Below are 15,235 nucleotides of genomic sequence, written 5' to 3'. Positions count from 1 at the left end.
ATAGCCTTGCATACAGGCAAAACATTCACACACATAGCAATAAATCTTTTAAAAAATGTTTTTGTGTCCTAGCCCCCTATTTTTACTTATGAGAAGTTGAGGCTCTTTAGAAAGAAATTACATAGGGTCTTACAGCTAATTTATGATTACTGAGATCATGATCCAGGGGCCTTTGGCCTTCTGGTTTTGAGTAAATTTTATAAATGGTTGGGATAATTTTAGATTTACAGAAAAATCACAAGGAGCACAGTTCTCATATAGCCTTCATTTGACTTCTCATATTACAACTTTTCTACTGAAAAAGTCCAAATTTTCTACTGAATTTTTAAAAACTGAGATTCACAGATCATAAAATTAACCATTTTTAAATGAAGATTTGGTGGTACTTAAGACATTTACAGTATTACACAACTACCCATGTCTACCTTCAAAATAATTTCATCACCTCCTCCCTAGTAAGCAGTCACTCCCCCATGCTCCCCTCCACTCAGGCCCTTACCACCCACCACCAGCCTTTGTTTCTAGCCCCATTAGTCTCCCTAGACCCCAAGCTCTGATCCTCTACAAACCTTTGGTTAATTTTGTTGTTGTTTTGTTTGTTTTTGTTTTTGGAGATGGGGTTTCGAACTCACAGATCCTCCTGCCTCTGACTCCCAAGTGCTAGGATTTGTCCACCACAGCTACCTGGCTAAATTTTTAAAATTGTGTTGTTTGGTTTGTTTTTGTTTTGTCGAGAGACAATGTATCACTATGTAATAGCCTTGGCTGGCCTGGAACTCACTTTGTAGACAAAGTTGACCTCAAATTCAGAGATCCACTTACCTCTACCTACTAGTGCTGGGATTAAAGGTGTGTACCACCAAGTCTGCTCCCTTTGGTCAGATTTTAATATACCCATTGTAGATAAACCTGATGCCCCTGTCACATTTGATTAGTTTTGTTTTTTTCAATGTCCACATCTTTCACATCTCTCAAACCATGACAGATCAAGGGCTGGATAATTAATTACGCTGGAATAAATTTGTCTGGAATGGGCAGTCAGTCTGCTGCTGAACTCAACAACTTTAAAGCGCTCAGCCCGCCAAAATGGATTTACCCGCTGTGTTAGGCATTATGTGGTGTTATAATGCCCTTGACATCCAATTGTTCTTTTTTTGTAACCAATGAGCAAGTTTTTGCTCGAGGCTGAGAAGAGACCTTCAAGTGAACTCCGGGACGAGTTCGGAATTGCAAGCCAGGGCCCCGCCCAGAGGCTTGGGACTGCCCACGTGCACCCCTCGGGCCTTCCCACCTCAAATGAGGCCGGAGGGGCGGGAGAAGGGGTGGGCCGGAGTAGGGGGGTGGGCGGTCTCTCGCCCCCCCCCCCGAAAACTCCAGATTGGCCAAGACTCCAGCCTTCCAGGCGTGGGCCAGGCCGAGAGCAGCCCGGGATCCTGGCCCCCGCAGGGAGCTTGGGGTGCGTTCCCGTGGGGGCGGGCAGTAGGAGAGCCGCTTCCGGGTGAGTCGCTCCGCCCCCACGTGGGCTTGCGCTTTTAGAGCGGGAGAGCGCAGTCAGGAGCCGCGGCTTGGAGCGGCGGGGACCGGCTTCCCGGGTAGGTGAGCGGGCCCTGCCTCTGGGGAGTGGCGGGTTGGGAGGACGACTCCAGGACCAGACGAGGTGCATGGCACTGTGCTCCCGAAGATCTGACGCTGCAGCGGAGACACAGTCCCAGTGCACCCTCTAGAGTGGGCGGAATATCTTGCCGCTACGTGGTCTTGCTGTGTCCAGGCTTGGGGATTCAAAGCTGGGCTCCACCCGCCTCCTTTCTCCGAGGCCGCAGGGGTAGTCAGGCAGGCTGGAGAACTGAGGGGAAACAATGAACGTCGCTTGTCCTGGATGTCGACAGCTTCTGCTCAGTCAGGCATTACAACAGCCCATTGAGGTCAGTTCAAGCCCCAATTTACCACATGAGAAGACAAGAGGTCAAGCATTTGAAAACAAGAGTTTGTCTCCATGCCTTTTAAATCCCAAAGTCATACACTTAACCCGCCTGCTACCAGCAGTGGCCAGGTCTAGGTCATACCATACCCCTTCCCTCCCCTACTCTCGCCTGGAGGGCTCAGTTGGCTCATCACTGCTGGGAATATAATGTATGAACTCTGTTCTTCTAGTGTCAAAGGGCATGGTGAGAATTGAGGGCTGCTGGACTCACGAATTTTAGACCAGATTTACAGCTGACCTGCTGTATGATTCCTATTCAGTTTTACCATTGTTTGATGTTGAAGCTCTCAGCTAGAATTTTCTAGCAATCTGGGAAAGGCAACTCCTAGTTTGAAATGGCTAAATCCAGGCAGGGGAGATTAGGCCAGCAGACTAGACGAGGTCTGGTTTGTTTTTTTTTTTCTCTAATCCCTCCTAACACTGTGGCAGGTGGCAGCAAGAGTGTTCAGGAAATGCAAATGGGCCACCAGGCAATCCCTTTTCAGAACTGCTCACAGCTGCCTTTCCTGGGCCTTTTTGAAAAATGCTTCAGCTTTCCCAGCTTTGGACCTTCTACCTAGCTGGCCCTGCTGACGGGTCTCCTCCCCAGCCCGTGCAGAGCCCGCCAGAGTTGGCACCGGCTCCCACTATCTATGCCAGGAGCACAGCCTCTGGAATCCTCCATGGGGCACAGCCTGTAGTCCAGGCCCTGAAGCTCCTTCTCAGCCACTCCTGGTGACAGTCTCACTCCCAGGTTGGAGGATGTTGCCTCCTATGGAAGGTGAGACCTCTATAGTCTTTCAAAAAAGCTATCCTGCAGTGTCTCTATGAAACTACCCTTGACTGTCTACAGTGGTCAGTTCCTTCCTGTCAGGCAGGTGCTGCTGGAGGGCCCCTATCCTCTCTTACCTCAGGCGCTGGGGTGGAATGCATCTCCTTCCTCGGGTGTGGTGCAGGGTCACACAGTACCTGTACTCATCCCGGCTCAGCATTAGCCTTGTGTGTGGTGTCAGACACACCTCACCATTATCTGATCTTCTCCACAGCTTACTGGCTTGATAATATCAGCACATTTTAGATTTTGAAAAAAGGGATCTGAAAGGCCTTGCCCAAAGTTAGAGTCCACTCTGGGGCTGTTTGAGCAAACAGTTCTCTCTGCACCATTTTGTAAGCTTGTTAGCAAAGTGAAGCTGTTTTAAAATGGGGGAAAGGTGAGCTGGGCCCCTATGGTCATGTATTCCTGTTAATATGAGACACAGGATTTAAGCTGAACTTTGCAAACTCCCTTAATTTGGGGAAAGTGCCTGCCCTTGTTTGAGAATCTTCCAGGCTCTGAAGGCTATCTCTCAAAGCAATTCTGATCTAGAATTGGTTCTGTAAAACAGAAGCAACCCTGGGCACTTTTCCATTCTGGACTTTCATTAAACACCTGCTGTAATAGATGATGTAGTAGAGGGCACTGGACTAGAAGTCAGGAGCCTCACTTGCTGGGTGAGCTCAAGTCCTGTGACTTCCCTCCAGCTCTTCATTTCTCCTATCAAAATGTGAAGGATTGAATAGAACTTTTTTTTTTTTTTTAAATTTGCCCTGACATCCCTTTCAGTTTTGTCTGGTGATCAAAATAAAAACCTAAACCCGGACAAGAGATGTCTCAGTGATTAAGAGTACTTGTTGCACTTACAGAGGACCTAGGTTCAGTTCCTAGCACCCACATAGTGTCTCAACAACCATAAGTAATTCTAGTTCCAGGGAATCCCACAACCCCTTCTGTCGCAAGATATTTGATTCCACTGTGTAAAGATGTGTCACTGTGATTGGTTTAATAAAAAACTGAACTGCAGTAGCTAGGCAGGGGGCCGTAGCAGGGACTTCTGGACAGAGAGAGCTCTGAGAAGAGGAAAGGCGGAGTTGCCACCTGGATGCAGAGGGAGCAAGATGTGCAGGAGGAGAGGTAAAAGCTTCTAGTCACGTGGCAACACGTGATGAATAGAAATGTTATAAGAGCTAGTGAGACAAGCCTAAGCTATAGGCTGAGCTTTATAATTAATAAATCTCCATGTCATTTGTATGTGTGTGTGTGTGTGTGTGTGTGTGTGTGTGTGTGTGTGAGCTGGCGGCCTCAAGAAAAATCTATCTACACCCTTCTGAACTCTGGGCACTGCAAACATGTGATGCATATACATGCACATAAGCAAAATACTCCCAGACATGATATAAATTCTTCAACAGTTTTTTTAAAAAAAAATCTAAATGGAAGTTGAACTCTTGTGGCTGGGGATATAGCTCAGTGATTGAGCACAAGGGTCCAGGAGTTCAGTCCCACAAGAAAACAGGAGCTGCTGTAGTACCCCCACCTACCCACACACCTCTCCATTCTTCCCCTCCCGTATCTCCCAGCTGCCTTGACGTAGAATTCGAATGCCACAGCTCCTAGGTGGCCCTCCAAGTTCTACTTTTAGGCAGATGGCCTATCAGTCGCTCCCTTAGGCTTTTAGGGGAGATGAGTGAGAGCCAGGGAATGTAGGTGTGGATTCCAGAAGCCAGATCCTGCTGCAAAGATACTTCTTAGGCAGATGAATCTGAATATGCACCTGGTTTTAAAACCTGACTCCAATCCAGGATGGCATTGAGCAAGTTCCATAACCTCCCTGAGCCTCTATTTCCTAATCACTAAAAGTTATGTTGATTTTTGCAATTAAGTGTCCTAAAGTACTACTGTCAGTGCTCTGTACCTGACAGACCCAGTAGGTCAGAAACAGTATCGGTAGAGAGAGACCAACTGGAGTCCAGAACAAGGAAAAAGTCTGGTTTTATCACTGACCAGCTATATGGTTTTGAGCAAATAATTTTACATCTCGGGACTAACTCCTAGCAGATGTGAGAGCCAAATTTTGCACAAAGTGGGTCGATAAACCCTCATGTGCTGAGTGACATCTCTAAGGAGGCCTGGCCTCCCCTGTGTCTTGTGATGAGGCTGGCCCACCCAGGGGTGTGGTGATAGGGTTGGTCCTTGTGTGGTTCCTGATAACCTCAACTCTACCAAGGAGGAGGGTGGGATAAGAGGGGCCCCTGAGCTGGTTGGGAGGCAGCTGAAGGGGACTGAGAAGTAGCAGAAACACGGCAGGGCACACTGAAGGATCCCAGCGTTCTGGACCTGTTTTCACTTTTAATTCGCTGTAGGACTTTGGGTGAGTACCTGCCCCTCTGGTCCTCGCTCGGCATCCCCTTTGAAGAGCAGAGATTCAAGCCTACCAATCTCCACTTTCTGTGGCTTTTTTGTTTTTTTAAACTTGGCCGCTTAGTAGCCAAAAGAGATCTCCAAAAGGAAATGTCTAAAATGGAGCTAGCTGTCCACCCCTTCGTCCGTCCACCCCTTCGTCCCACCACCCTCTTCCTGCCTTGCCCCTGTCTCAGTTGTCCCCTGGGTCAGAGCATCCGCCCTAAGAGACAGCCTCTTGGCTGCTTCAAGATGTCCCTTCCTTCTCCGCCGCCTGGCCTCCCACTGATCCTCTGCTTCCTGTCTGCTCTCCTCAGCCACAAGAGTTCTCTTAAAGCCAGGCTCTGGCCAGGCCAGTACCCTATTTGCTGCTGCTCAGAACCCATCCCTGTCTCAATTCCTCCACCTCTTTGACATGACCTCTGTTACATCCTCAAGGCTTCAGAAGAGTCCACAATCAACCTCACTCACCCACCTTCTTGAGGGAGCACTCTCTCTTGCCCCTCGCCAGATTCACATGTCCTGCTGAAGAGAGCCCAAGCCCTGGCTTGTACAAGCTCTTCTGGGTCCATGGATGATATGGGCCTGGGCTGCCTGGCTCTGCAATGCACTCATCAGCCCTGCCTTCCAGGACTAGTCTATGACTTCCAGAAGGCACCTGTAAGGGTGCTGCCGTGAGCTGGCACACAGTAGGTTCTCCTAAAACAACGTGGCACCCAGGCTCCCTTCAGTCATGCATCACTTTTTTGGCATGCAGTTTTGTCTTGTGCTCGGTGTGATGAAATATTTGCTCTGTGCTAGAGTCTGTGCGTGGGGAGAGCACGGTGTGGGAGGCCAGAATGAATTCATCACAGCCTTCTACAGTTCTGCCCTGTAGAACCTCTGTTAACTGGCACAAGATAAGCCAATGCTACAAAGAACTGTTAGAGAAGAGGCATTGTGAAGTGGGCAGGAAGGAGGCCACGGTGGGCGAGAAGCTGGTGGCACACTTACCTGAGGGCAGACTGCGGAGTGTAGGCCTAGGGAAAGAGAACAGTGTGCCATCACCATACAAGCAGTTGGGCTTGTATCGTGCTTGCCTAGCATTCACAAAAACCTGGGTTCCTGTGTATCACATAATCCTAGCCCTTGGGGGGAAGATGTGGGAGGATCAGGCGTCCATGGTTGGCCGCTGCAGAAGGCTCCTTGAGCTCTTTTGAGGCCACTGTACAGGGGAAGTACGTGTGCGTGCATGTGTGTGTGTGTGTGTGTGTGTGTGTGTGTGTATCATGCACGCAGTAATTGATCCTGGTATTCATTGTGCCTAGTGCCACAGCCCACATACCAAGGTGTTAGCAATGCTTTGCCCTAGCAGCAGAATTCCAGGGCATTTTTCTTTCTGCTTCTCTAAAATAGTTGCCAAGCAAGTTTGGGGCCAGCCTGAATTACATAGTGAGATCCTGTCTCAAAATCAAAACATAGCACTAAGGCTGGGGCTGTAACCCAGTAGTTGAATCCATGTCTGACATGTGCAAAGCTCCTGGGTTTGATCGATGGCACCACATTAAAAAAAAAAAAAAAAAATTGTTACGTCTCCGTCTGCCATAATCATGGGCGTTTTTCATGGATTAAATGAAGTTTAAATGTTGCAATGATCAGTGCTTGTTAAAATATGTACAAGGAAGAATCGGTTCTGCTTTTTTATTTCTAATTTTCAGATTCCTTGCTAAGATAAAATTTAAGGATACTAGAAAAGTTGTGTTTTTTTTTTTTTTAATGTGCATTGGTGTTTTGTCTGTATTCATGTCTGTATGAGGGTGTCGGATCCCCTGGAACTGAAATTACAGTTGTGAACTGTCATGTGGGTGCTGAGAATTGAACTCAGTCCTCTGGAAGAGCAGCCGGCGCTCTTAACCACTGAGCCATCTCTCCAGCCCCCCAAAACTGTTTGTCTGTCTGTTTGTTTGTTTGTTTGTTTTTAACTAGCAGACCTGTGAAGTACAGGCCAAATGCTATCGTTAGATTGAACTACTCTGAAGCTTCTGTGGGTATCCCTGCCTTACCTTCTGGAGGGGCAGCCGTTGGTAAAACCACACCATGAGTTGCAGAGACTGGAAAGAGCCGTCTTCCAGATGTGACCCTGGGCACAGCCATGTCTTACACTTCCTGTGGGTCCCCCGCAGAGCTGATCTACAGCGGACAGCGCTCGGGTCTAGATCCCATCGAGCGGACTGCCCTGTGCTCCACTGGCCCACACCATGCATCACCAGTCCATTCTGCACAGCGGCTACTTCCACCCCGTGCTTCGGACCTGGCAGACCTCTGCCTCCACCATCAGTGCCTCCAACCTCATCTATCCCATCTTTGTCACGTGAGTCCCCAAAACTGTGCGAGGCCTTGGATCTGCCTGGGGTTGGAGGACATACGTGCCTGGAGCAGGCAGTACTGTTGGGAGCGGGGAGGCTTAGAGTGGGCTGTCAGCCGAAACAAAAGCTTTTGCAAGTGGCCTGTGAGGTTGAGGACAGTAGTCTTTGGAATTGTACAAGCCCCGAAAAGAACTCAAGTCACTCCATTCGTAAAGTCAAGGTTACTCTTGCCCTTCTGAGGTTCGGTGTTTAAAACAAGAGGAGGGAGGAGGAAGTAGCTGGGTCCAGTGCTGTGTCTACGTCAGAGGCGATTGTTAAAAAACAGTCAAGCGGTTGTAATTGTTAGCAACCACAGAAGGTATTTGTGGAGTGCTTGCTTACTGTGCAGCAGGAACTCTGCTAAGCACCTGCATCTGTTATGTCATTCAGTCCTGGTCTCTACACAAGGAAGAAATAGTCGTCTTCGTGCGTCTCACCTCTGGGGGGCAGGGGTTGTTGCTGCCTCACTGTTCTTATCAATGCCCAGAACACTACCTAGCACATAAGAACTGTTCAGTAAATCTTCAGTGGGTGAAGAGATGAATCTACACGGGATCCGGGTGAAGGGCCTGAGGCTGAAGGAGATGCTACATCTTGGCCAAGGTCACTTAGTCAACATGTACCTAGGCTAAGACACAAGGACCCTCTGACCTCAGAGTCCAAGTCCTTCCTGTGACTGCTGATCTTTCGGGACAGTTGCTCTTACTGTCACACTGTGATTGTTCCTGTCATCATTTTAGGCCCTGGGATTGGCCAGGCAGGGGAGCCAGACATGGGTTACCACCTCCTCCCTCCATCTCTACTCCCTTGTCCTTTCCCAGCCTCCCACCTGTCCTTCCCAGTCACACTCACCGCTGGCCCTTCCCACTCTTGCAGGGACGTACCTGATGATGTCCAGCCTATTGCCAGCCTCCCAGGAGTGGCCAGGTAGGAAGGAGTCTTATGATGAGTGGTGGGGAGATGATGGAGGGAGCAACGTCATGGGTGCAAATGGCGGGAGATGGAAGCACACTCAGCAGCTAGCGGAGCTGGAAAGGCGCCATGGAAAGAAGGATTGCTTGGGGACTAGACTGTTAGATGGTATGGGAGGCAGCCTCATAAAGTGACAAGTGTCCCACCATCGGGGACATTGTGGCAGAGGTTGCTGCAGGCGGGAACTGAGCTTGAGATGGTACTTGAGTAAAAGCCATAGAGGAGTCTGCCACAGCTCACTCCATAACTTCTCTGTTTGTGACCTAATTTGCCCAAACCTCTGTGGTGGGTGTGTTACTATTTGGTCCTGGACTACTGCGGGGCTTGTACCCTCCTGGTACCTACACAGCTTAGATCTTCACTGCAGACCTCTCACAGGCTAGCAAGTGTGTAACCACAGAGCTACATCCCCAGCCTGCAGCTTGGCTTTTAACAGAAGCACTATCCAGAGGGGTGGAGGCCTGGGCAGGGAACCTGTTCCTTCAGTGCTTCACAATTCCCTGACCTCTCCCAGGTATGGCGTCAACCAGCTAGAGGACATGCTGAGACCCCTGGTGGAAGCAGGCCTGCGCTGCGTCTTGATCTTTGGCGTTCCCAGCAGAGTTCCCAAGGTGAAATATTCGAAGAGCTGAAAAGGGAAGATGAGGACTGGGCAAGTAGCTCAATTGGTAAAGAGCTTGATACTCCAGCTTGAGGATCTAAGTTCAGTCCCAAGACCCATGTTGAAAAGCTGAGCAGGCAGTGCGTGACTGGGATCCCAGTGCTGAGCAGGCAGTGCGTGACTGGGATCCCAGTGCTGAGCAGGCAGTGCGTGACTGGGATCCCAGTGCTGAGCAGGCAGTGCGTGACCGTGATCTCAGTGCTGAGCAGGCAGTGCGTGACCGGGATCCCAGTGCTGAGCAGGCAGTGCGTGACTGTGATCCCAGTGCTGAGCAGGCAGTGCGTGACTGTGATCCCAGTGCTGAGCAGGCAGTGCATGACCGTGATCCCAGTACTGAGCAGGCAGTGCGTGACCGGGATCCCAGTGCTGAGGAGGCAGTGCATGACCGGGATCCCAGTGCTGAGCAGGCAGTGCATGACTGTGATCCCAGTGCTGAGGAGGCAGTGCGTGACTGGGATCCCAGTGCTGAGCAGGCAGTGCATGACCGGGATTCCAGTGCTGAGCAGGCAGTGCGTGACCGTGATCCCAGTACTGAGCAGGCAGTGCATGACCGGGATCCCAGTGCTGAGGAGGCAGTGCGTGACTGTGATCCCAGTGCTGAGCAGGCAGTGCGTGACTGTGATCCCAGTGCTGAGCAGGCAGTGCGTGACCGGGATCCCAGTGCTGAGCAGGCAGTGAGTGACCGGGATCCCAGTGCTGAGCAAGCAGTGCACGACTGTGATCCCAGTGCTGAGCAGGCAGTGCGTGACCGTGATCTCAGTGCTGAGCAGGCAGTGCGTGGCTGTGATCCCAGTGCTGAGCAGGCAGTGCGTGACTGGGATCCCAGTGCTGAGCAAGTAGTGCATGACCGGGATCCCAGTGCTGAGCAGGCAGTGCACGACTGTGATCCCAGTGCTGAGCAGGCAGTGCGTGACCGTGATCTCAGTGCTGAGCAGGCAGTGCGTGACCGTGATCTCAGTGCTGAGCAGGCAGTGCGTGACCGTGATCTCAGTGCTGAGCAGTCAGTGCGTGACCGTGATCCCAGTGCTGAGCAGCCAGTGCGTGACCGTGATCCCAGTGCAGAGGAGGCAATGCGTGACCATGATCCCAGTGCTGAGCAGGCAGTGCACGACTGTGATCCCAGTGCTGAGCAGGCAGTGCGTGACCGTGATCCCAGTGCTGAGGAGGCAGTGCATGACCGGGATCCCAGTGCTGAGCAGGCAGTGCGTGACCGGGATCCCAGTGCTGAGGAGGCAGTGCGTGACTGTGATCCCAGTGCTGAGCAGGCAGTGCATGACCGTGATCCCAGTGCTGAGGAGGCAGTGCATGACCGTGATCCCAGTGCTGAGGAGGCAGTGCATGACTGTAACCCCAGTGCTGAGCAGGCAGAGATACGGAGATCTGTGGGGTTTGCTGGACAGCCAGTCTGCCTGAATTGGGGAGCTCCAGGTTCAGTGAAGACCTGTAGCGTGGTGGTGCACACCTTTAATCCCCATTAGTGGGACAGCCAGCCTCTTTCTGAGTTCAAAGCCAGCATGGTTTATGTAACTAGTTCTAGGCCAGCCCAAGCTACGTGGTAAGACCCTGTTTCCAAAACAAACAAACAAAATAAGGTTGAGAATGATTGAGGAAGACACCCAGTTTTGACCTGTGTTCTCTGCGTGCGTGTGTACATGTACACACACACACACACACACACACACACACACACACACACACGGAAGGAAAAATGAAGACAGAGTGAGGAAGGACTGAAGTGCCACACTCACTGTGACCTTGCTCTGCCCTGTGCAGGAGGCTCTGGGGGCCACAGCTGCATTGGTGCATTCTTTGCCTTTGACCCCAGGTCAGGAAGCTCATAAGTAGGACTGTGACACCCTAACTGGGTGATTTGAGCCCTGTCTCCAGGATTCTGCTGTACGCTGTACAAATGGGGCCAGTCCAGTGCATCCTCATCCAGAGTCTTCGATGGGATGAAAGGAGAGGGCTGGGGTGTGTTCTTCAGTGGCAGCCACCACGCCTTGTGAAAAACACCTGTAACACACAGACCACCTTGTCCTTCCCCTGCCTCTAGGATGAACAGGGCTCAGCAGCTGACTCTGAGGACTCTCCAGCTATTGAGGCTATCCGTCTGTTGAGGAAGACCTTCCCCGACCTTCTAGTGGCCTGTGATGTCTGCTTGTGTCCCTACACCTCCCATGGTCACTGTGGTGAGCTGCATGCCCCATTATCCAAGCCTAGCTTCCCCCCAGGGCGGGTACAAACAAGGACCCAAGGTGTACCCTTATATCCATCCATCTTGTCCCCCAGGCCTCCTGAGTGAGAATGGAGCATTCCTAGCCGAGGAAAGCCGACAGCGGTTGGCAGAGGTGGCACTGGCCTATGCCAAGGCAGGTGAGTGAGCCCCTAGTACCAGGGATAGGGTGGCATAATGGGCAGGAGAGATCCAGAATTCTGAAGGTCACCTTCTGTCCCTCAGGATGTCAGGTTGTAGCTCCATCAGACATGATGGATGGACGTGTTGAGGCCATCAAGACTGCCCTGCTAAAACATGGACTTGGCAACAGGGTATGAACTGAGGGCAGGGAGGGGTGTGGGGATGAATGGAAGGAGAGGGCCTAGGCCAGCCCAAGGAATACGGCTCCGTAAAGCATTTGCTTATAAGTGTGAGGACCTGAGTTTGGGTCTCCCAGCCCATATAAAAAGCAGGCATGGTGGTGTGCTTGTAATCCCTGTGATAGTGTGGTAGAGCTTGCTGGCCAGCTAGCCTACCCCTGGTAAAGTTGTAGGCCCGTGGGAGATAACCATCTCAACAAAAAAAGTGGACGGCACCTAAGGAATGATGCTGAAGTTGTTCTCTGAGCTCCACATGCGTGTGCACACACATGCACTCACACGTGACCCCACGTAGACACAGTGAATCATAAAATCGAGAGCAGTGCTGGATGAGGCCTTTGGATTCCATCTCGGCCTCAGAGAAACTAAGGCCTAGTGTGCAGTGAGACTAGATTATAGGTCCTTTCATTCCTGCCTGAGGACTTCTCCTTGTCGCTTCAGCCTGGGATTTGGAAAGGGCCGACTCAGCCTAGACCCCGTTGTCTTCTCCGCAGGTCTCTGTGATGAGTTATAGTGCCAAATTTGCCTCCTGTTTCTATGGACCTTTCCGGTAAGTGGCACCAGCGGTGGGCTGTTAAATTCCTGGCCCGGGCTCCTGAAGCGGGACCCCAGCATTGTGATGTTCTTTTGTAGGGATGCAGCTCAGTCGAGCCCAGCTTTTGGAGACCGCCGCTGTTACCAGCTGCCCCCTGGAGCCCGTGGCCTGGCCCTGCGCGCAGTGGTGAGTGACCAGAACTTAAGCCCAGTACCCACCTGCCCTGCCCTGTCCCGTCCCTGTCTCAGGCTCCGCCCACACTTACCCCTTATCCCTAGGCCCGGGACATTCGGGAAGGAGCTGACATGCTCATGGTGAAGCCGGGAATGCCCTACCTGGATGTGGTGCGGGAGGTGAAGGACAAGGTAAGCACGGAATGTAGGGTGGGAGAGGTCGTCCCTACAGTGGGCCCTAAATGGAGGGGCTCTAGAAGGAGTCTCTGAGCCAGAGACAGTATGCCCCTGAAGAGGAGCCCCCTCCCACCCTGGCCTAGGTACTGCTTGTCTCATCGGCCACGGCTCACGGGAGCTTTTAGACAGCTCTGGCTGAACAGTTTGTGAATGAGCTGGGCTCTCAGCCGCAGTGATTATGCAGACTGGGCAGGGAGGAAGGGACAGTCACCCGAACCTGTTTGCCATTCTCCGCAGCACCCCGAGCTCCCCCTCGCAGTATACCAGGTATCCGGAGAGTTTGCCATGCTGTGGCACGGAGCCCAGGCTGGGGCCTTTGATCTCAGGACTGCCGTACTGGAGGCCGTGACGGCCTTCCGCAGAGCCGGTAAGCGGGGGTGGGGTTCGGAACTTGCGCCACTGGGCCTGATGGGCACTCTGCCCAGGTAGGAAAGCAAAGGTCTGAGAAGTTTGGATTCTTTGCCGGAAGTTCTGATCACCAGGCACAAGTAGAAAAGAGTATGAGGAAGGGCAGGACAAGTGTGCAGCGATGGCGGGAATAGGACCCTTTTGTGAACCTCGGAGTCCTTGTCCATAGACCGGGATAAGATACCTGGTACATACGTGTCCTGAGGAGTGCCTGAGATAATATACAGTGGAGGCTTATTACTGTATACATGGGAGCAGGTTTCGTTAATATCACACACCATTCTGGTCATCAGGGTAGGTTTGGGCTCCAGGACCAAGAGTCTAACAGCAGACGCCCGTTACCCCACTCACCAGAAAGGTCCATAGAAACAAGCAAATTGGACACTCTAGCTCATCATTGAAACCCACGGGGAGACAGTGGAGTCGAAGTTCAGTCAGCCCTGGCTGGATCTCAGTGACACAGCAGGAGGAGAAAGAACCTCAACTAAGAGATGCCTGTAGTCTGGTCTCAGTGCTGCACTGGGCCTCGGTTTCCCCAGGCCGGCAGGACATTCAGGCTTGTGCTTGCTGCTTCTGCACACGTCGCACATCAGCAAGTCAAGGCCCAGAGCAAGAGAATGACCTGTTCAGTATTTGGAGCTGGCTGCAGCCAGGCTGTCTTAGCTATGACAGCAGGCTGTGCCTGTCCATGATGGTCTTCCCGTGCCTGGCCCTCACCTCCCAAGTGTTCTGGGGCTGATGTCACATCCCCCTCTTGTTTGTTTTCCACACAGGGGCGGACATTATCATCACCTACTTTGCACCCCAGCTGTTGAAGTGGCTGAAGGAAGAGTGATGGGACAGTGTGTAGGACTTGATCTTGACAAAGCACCCTTGGGCCTTGAGAAGTGAAAACCAAAGTAAATGCTGCTGTTAGAACTGTGCCCTTTGCCCTCTTCCTGCTCGTGTTGCTGGTAGGGTGCAGCACCATGGGTGGTTTCTGCCAGCATGCTCAACTCTCACTGGCAGCTGCATCTTCAGGCCCTCCAAGTTTCCCAACCCTGGCCCAGCCCAGAGACCCACCTCCCTGCTCTTCTGAGGTGTGGCTTCGGCTTGGCAGGAGCCAAGAGCCCTAGGCGCAGGCTTGGGGCTTTGGGACGAGAGGAGAGCAGCTGGATCTTGAACCCCAAAGAAGATTTACTCATTAATGAGGATCAAAACCCAGAAGCAGCAGGAATTCCTGGCTGCAGGAGATGGCAGCCAGCATCAAAAAGTCTTTATACACAAGAAATTCCTGAGAACCTCTGCCCAGGGCTATTTGGACACAGGACATGCAGCAGCTTGTCTCTGTAGAATTTGTACAGAAAAAGGGGGGTCAGATAAAACGTAACAAAGCCATTGAAGTGATACATGCTTAGAAGGAAAGGTCCAAGACCGAGAAGCTGCCCCTGAGTTGAGACCTCAGAGGGACCAGGAGACATGTTCGGAGAGACCTCTTTGGTAGGAGTTGGGCAGGGCTGGAGGGCAGTCCAGGAGGAAGGTGAATAACCGCCTAGAGCTTGGAATGGTTACTTCCCACACCTGGCAGGGACCTTAGGTTTTATTTGGCAACTGATGGCAGCCATCTTAAAGATGGGGGGGTGGGGTGGTTTAATTTGGTTTGCTCCACTAAGGACTGAATCTTGGCCTCACGCATCTAGGCAAGCACTCTGCCACTGAGCTGTGCCTCTAGCCCTTCAAGAGACAATCTGGAAACAGGACTAGAAATTTTGCTGGAGGGGAATACGGGACAAGAGGGAGTAAAGAGGTCTTCGTGGATTTCTGCAGCTGCCCAGCTGGTTCCAGTTCATTCATCTGACATTTTGATACACTGCCACTCATGAAGGGGCGAGTGTGAAGCTCACCCGACTTCAGATTCCCTACTCTAGCACCAAAGCAAGTTCAGCTCAGTCTCTAAAGCCATACCATCCATTTTTAAAATGTAGAATTAATTAGTTATAAAGTGGCAGCTCCTGTAGTCAGACTGGTCCCAGCTCTTGGTGGCTTTCATTTAGAGCTGTGACTAACTCACCTTAAGAGCTGATCTTCCTGTTTCTCACCTTCTGAAAGATAGC

At 51.6% G+C, this 15,235-nt stretch overlaps 1 protein-coding gene across 1 annotated transcript; it reads left to right on the top strand.

Annotated features, from left to right (window-relative positions):
• Nucleotides 1–1,442: 1,442 nt before the first annotated feature.
• On the top strand, nucleotides 1,443–14,064 carry Alad (aminolevulinate dehydratase). The gene is made up of 12 exons (XM_059254435.1): nucleotides 1,443–1,592; nucleotides 7,340–7,527; nucleotides 8,438–8,488; nucleotides 9,048–9,144; nucleotides 11,248–11,383; nucleotides 11,484–11,567; nucleotides 11,653–11,741; nucleotides 12,284–12,339; nucleotides 12,423–12,510; nucleotides 12,603–12,689; nucleotides 12,972–13,101; nucleotides 13,916–14,064. Exons 2-12 carry the CDS (start codon nucleotides 7,415–7,417, stop codon nucleotides 13,975–13,977), a joined length of 993 nt encoding a protein of 330 aa, XP_059110418.1. The 5' UTR covers nucleotides 1,443–1,592; nucleotides 7,340–7,414; the 3' UTR covers nucleotides 13,978–14,064.
• The last annotated feature ends 1,171 nt before the right edge of the window (nucleotides 14,065–15,235 follow it).

Source organism: Peromyscus eremicus, chromosome 2, assembly GCF_949786415.1.
Source record: "Peromyscus eremicus chromosome 2, PerEre_H2_v1, whole genome shotgun sequence".
Taxonomy (NCBI): Eukaryota; Metazoa; Chordata; class Mammalia; order Rodentia; family Cricetidae; genus Peromyscus; species Peromyscus eremicus.
This window is presented reverse-complemented; position numbering and strand designations above follow the sequence as displayed.

Bases quoted from the DNA above. Each gene is read 5' to 3' on its own strand.
- Alad (XM_059254435.1), top strand. From the start codon at position 7,415: ATGCATCACCAGTCCATTCTGCACAGCGGCTACTTCCACCCCGTGCTT. The intron at 8,489-9,047 runs GTAGGAAGGAGT...GACCTCTCCCAG, and splicing joins AGCCTCCCAGGAGTGGCCAG to GTATGGCGTCAACCAGCTAG. The intron at 11,384-11,483 runs GTGAGCTGCATG...CTTGTCCCCCAG, and splicing joins CACCTCCCATGGTCACTGTG to GCCTCCTGAGTGAGAATGGA.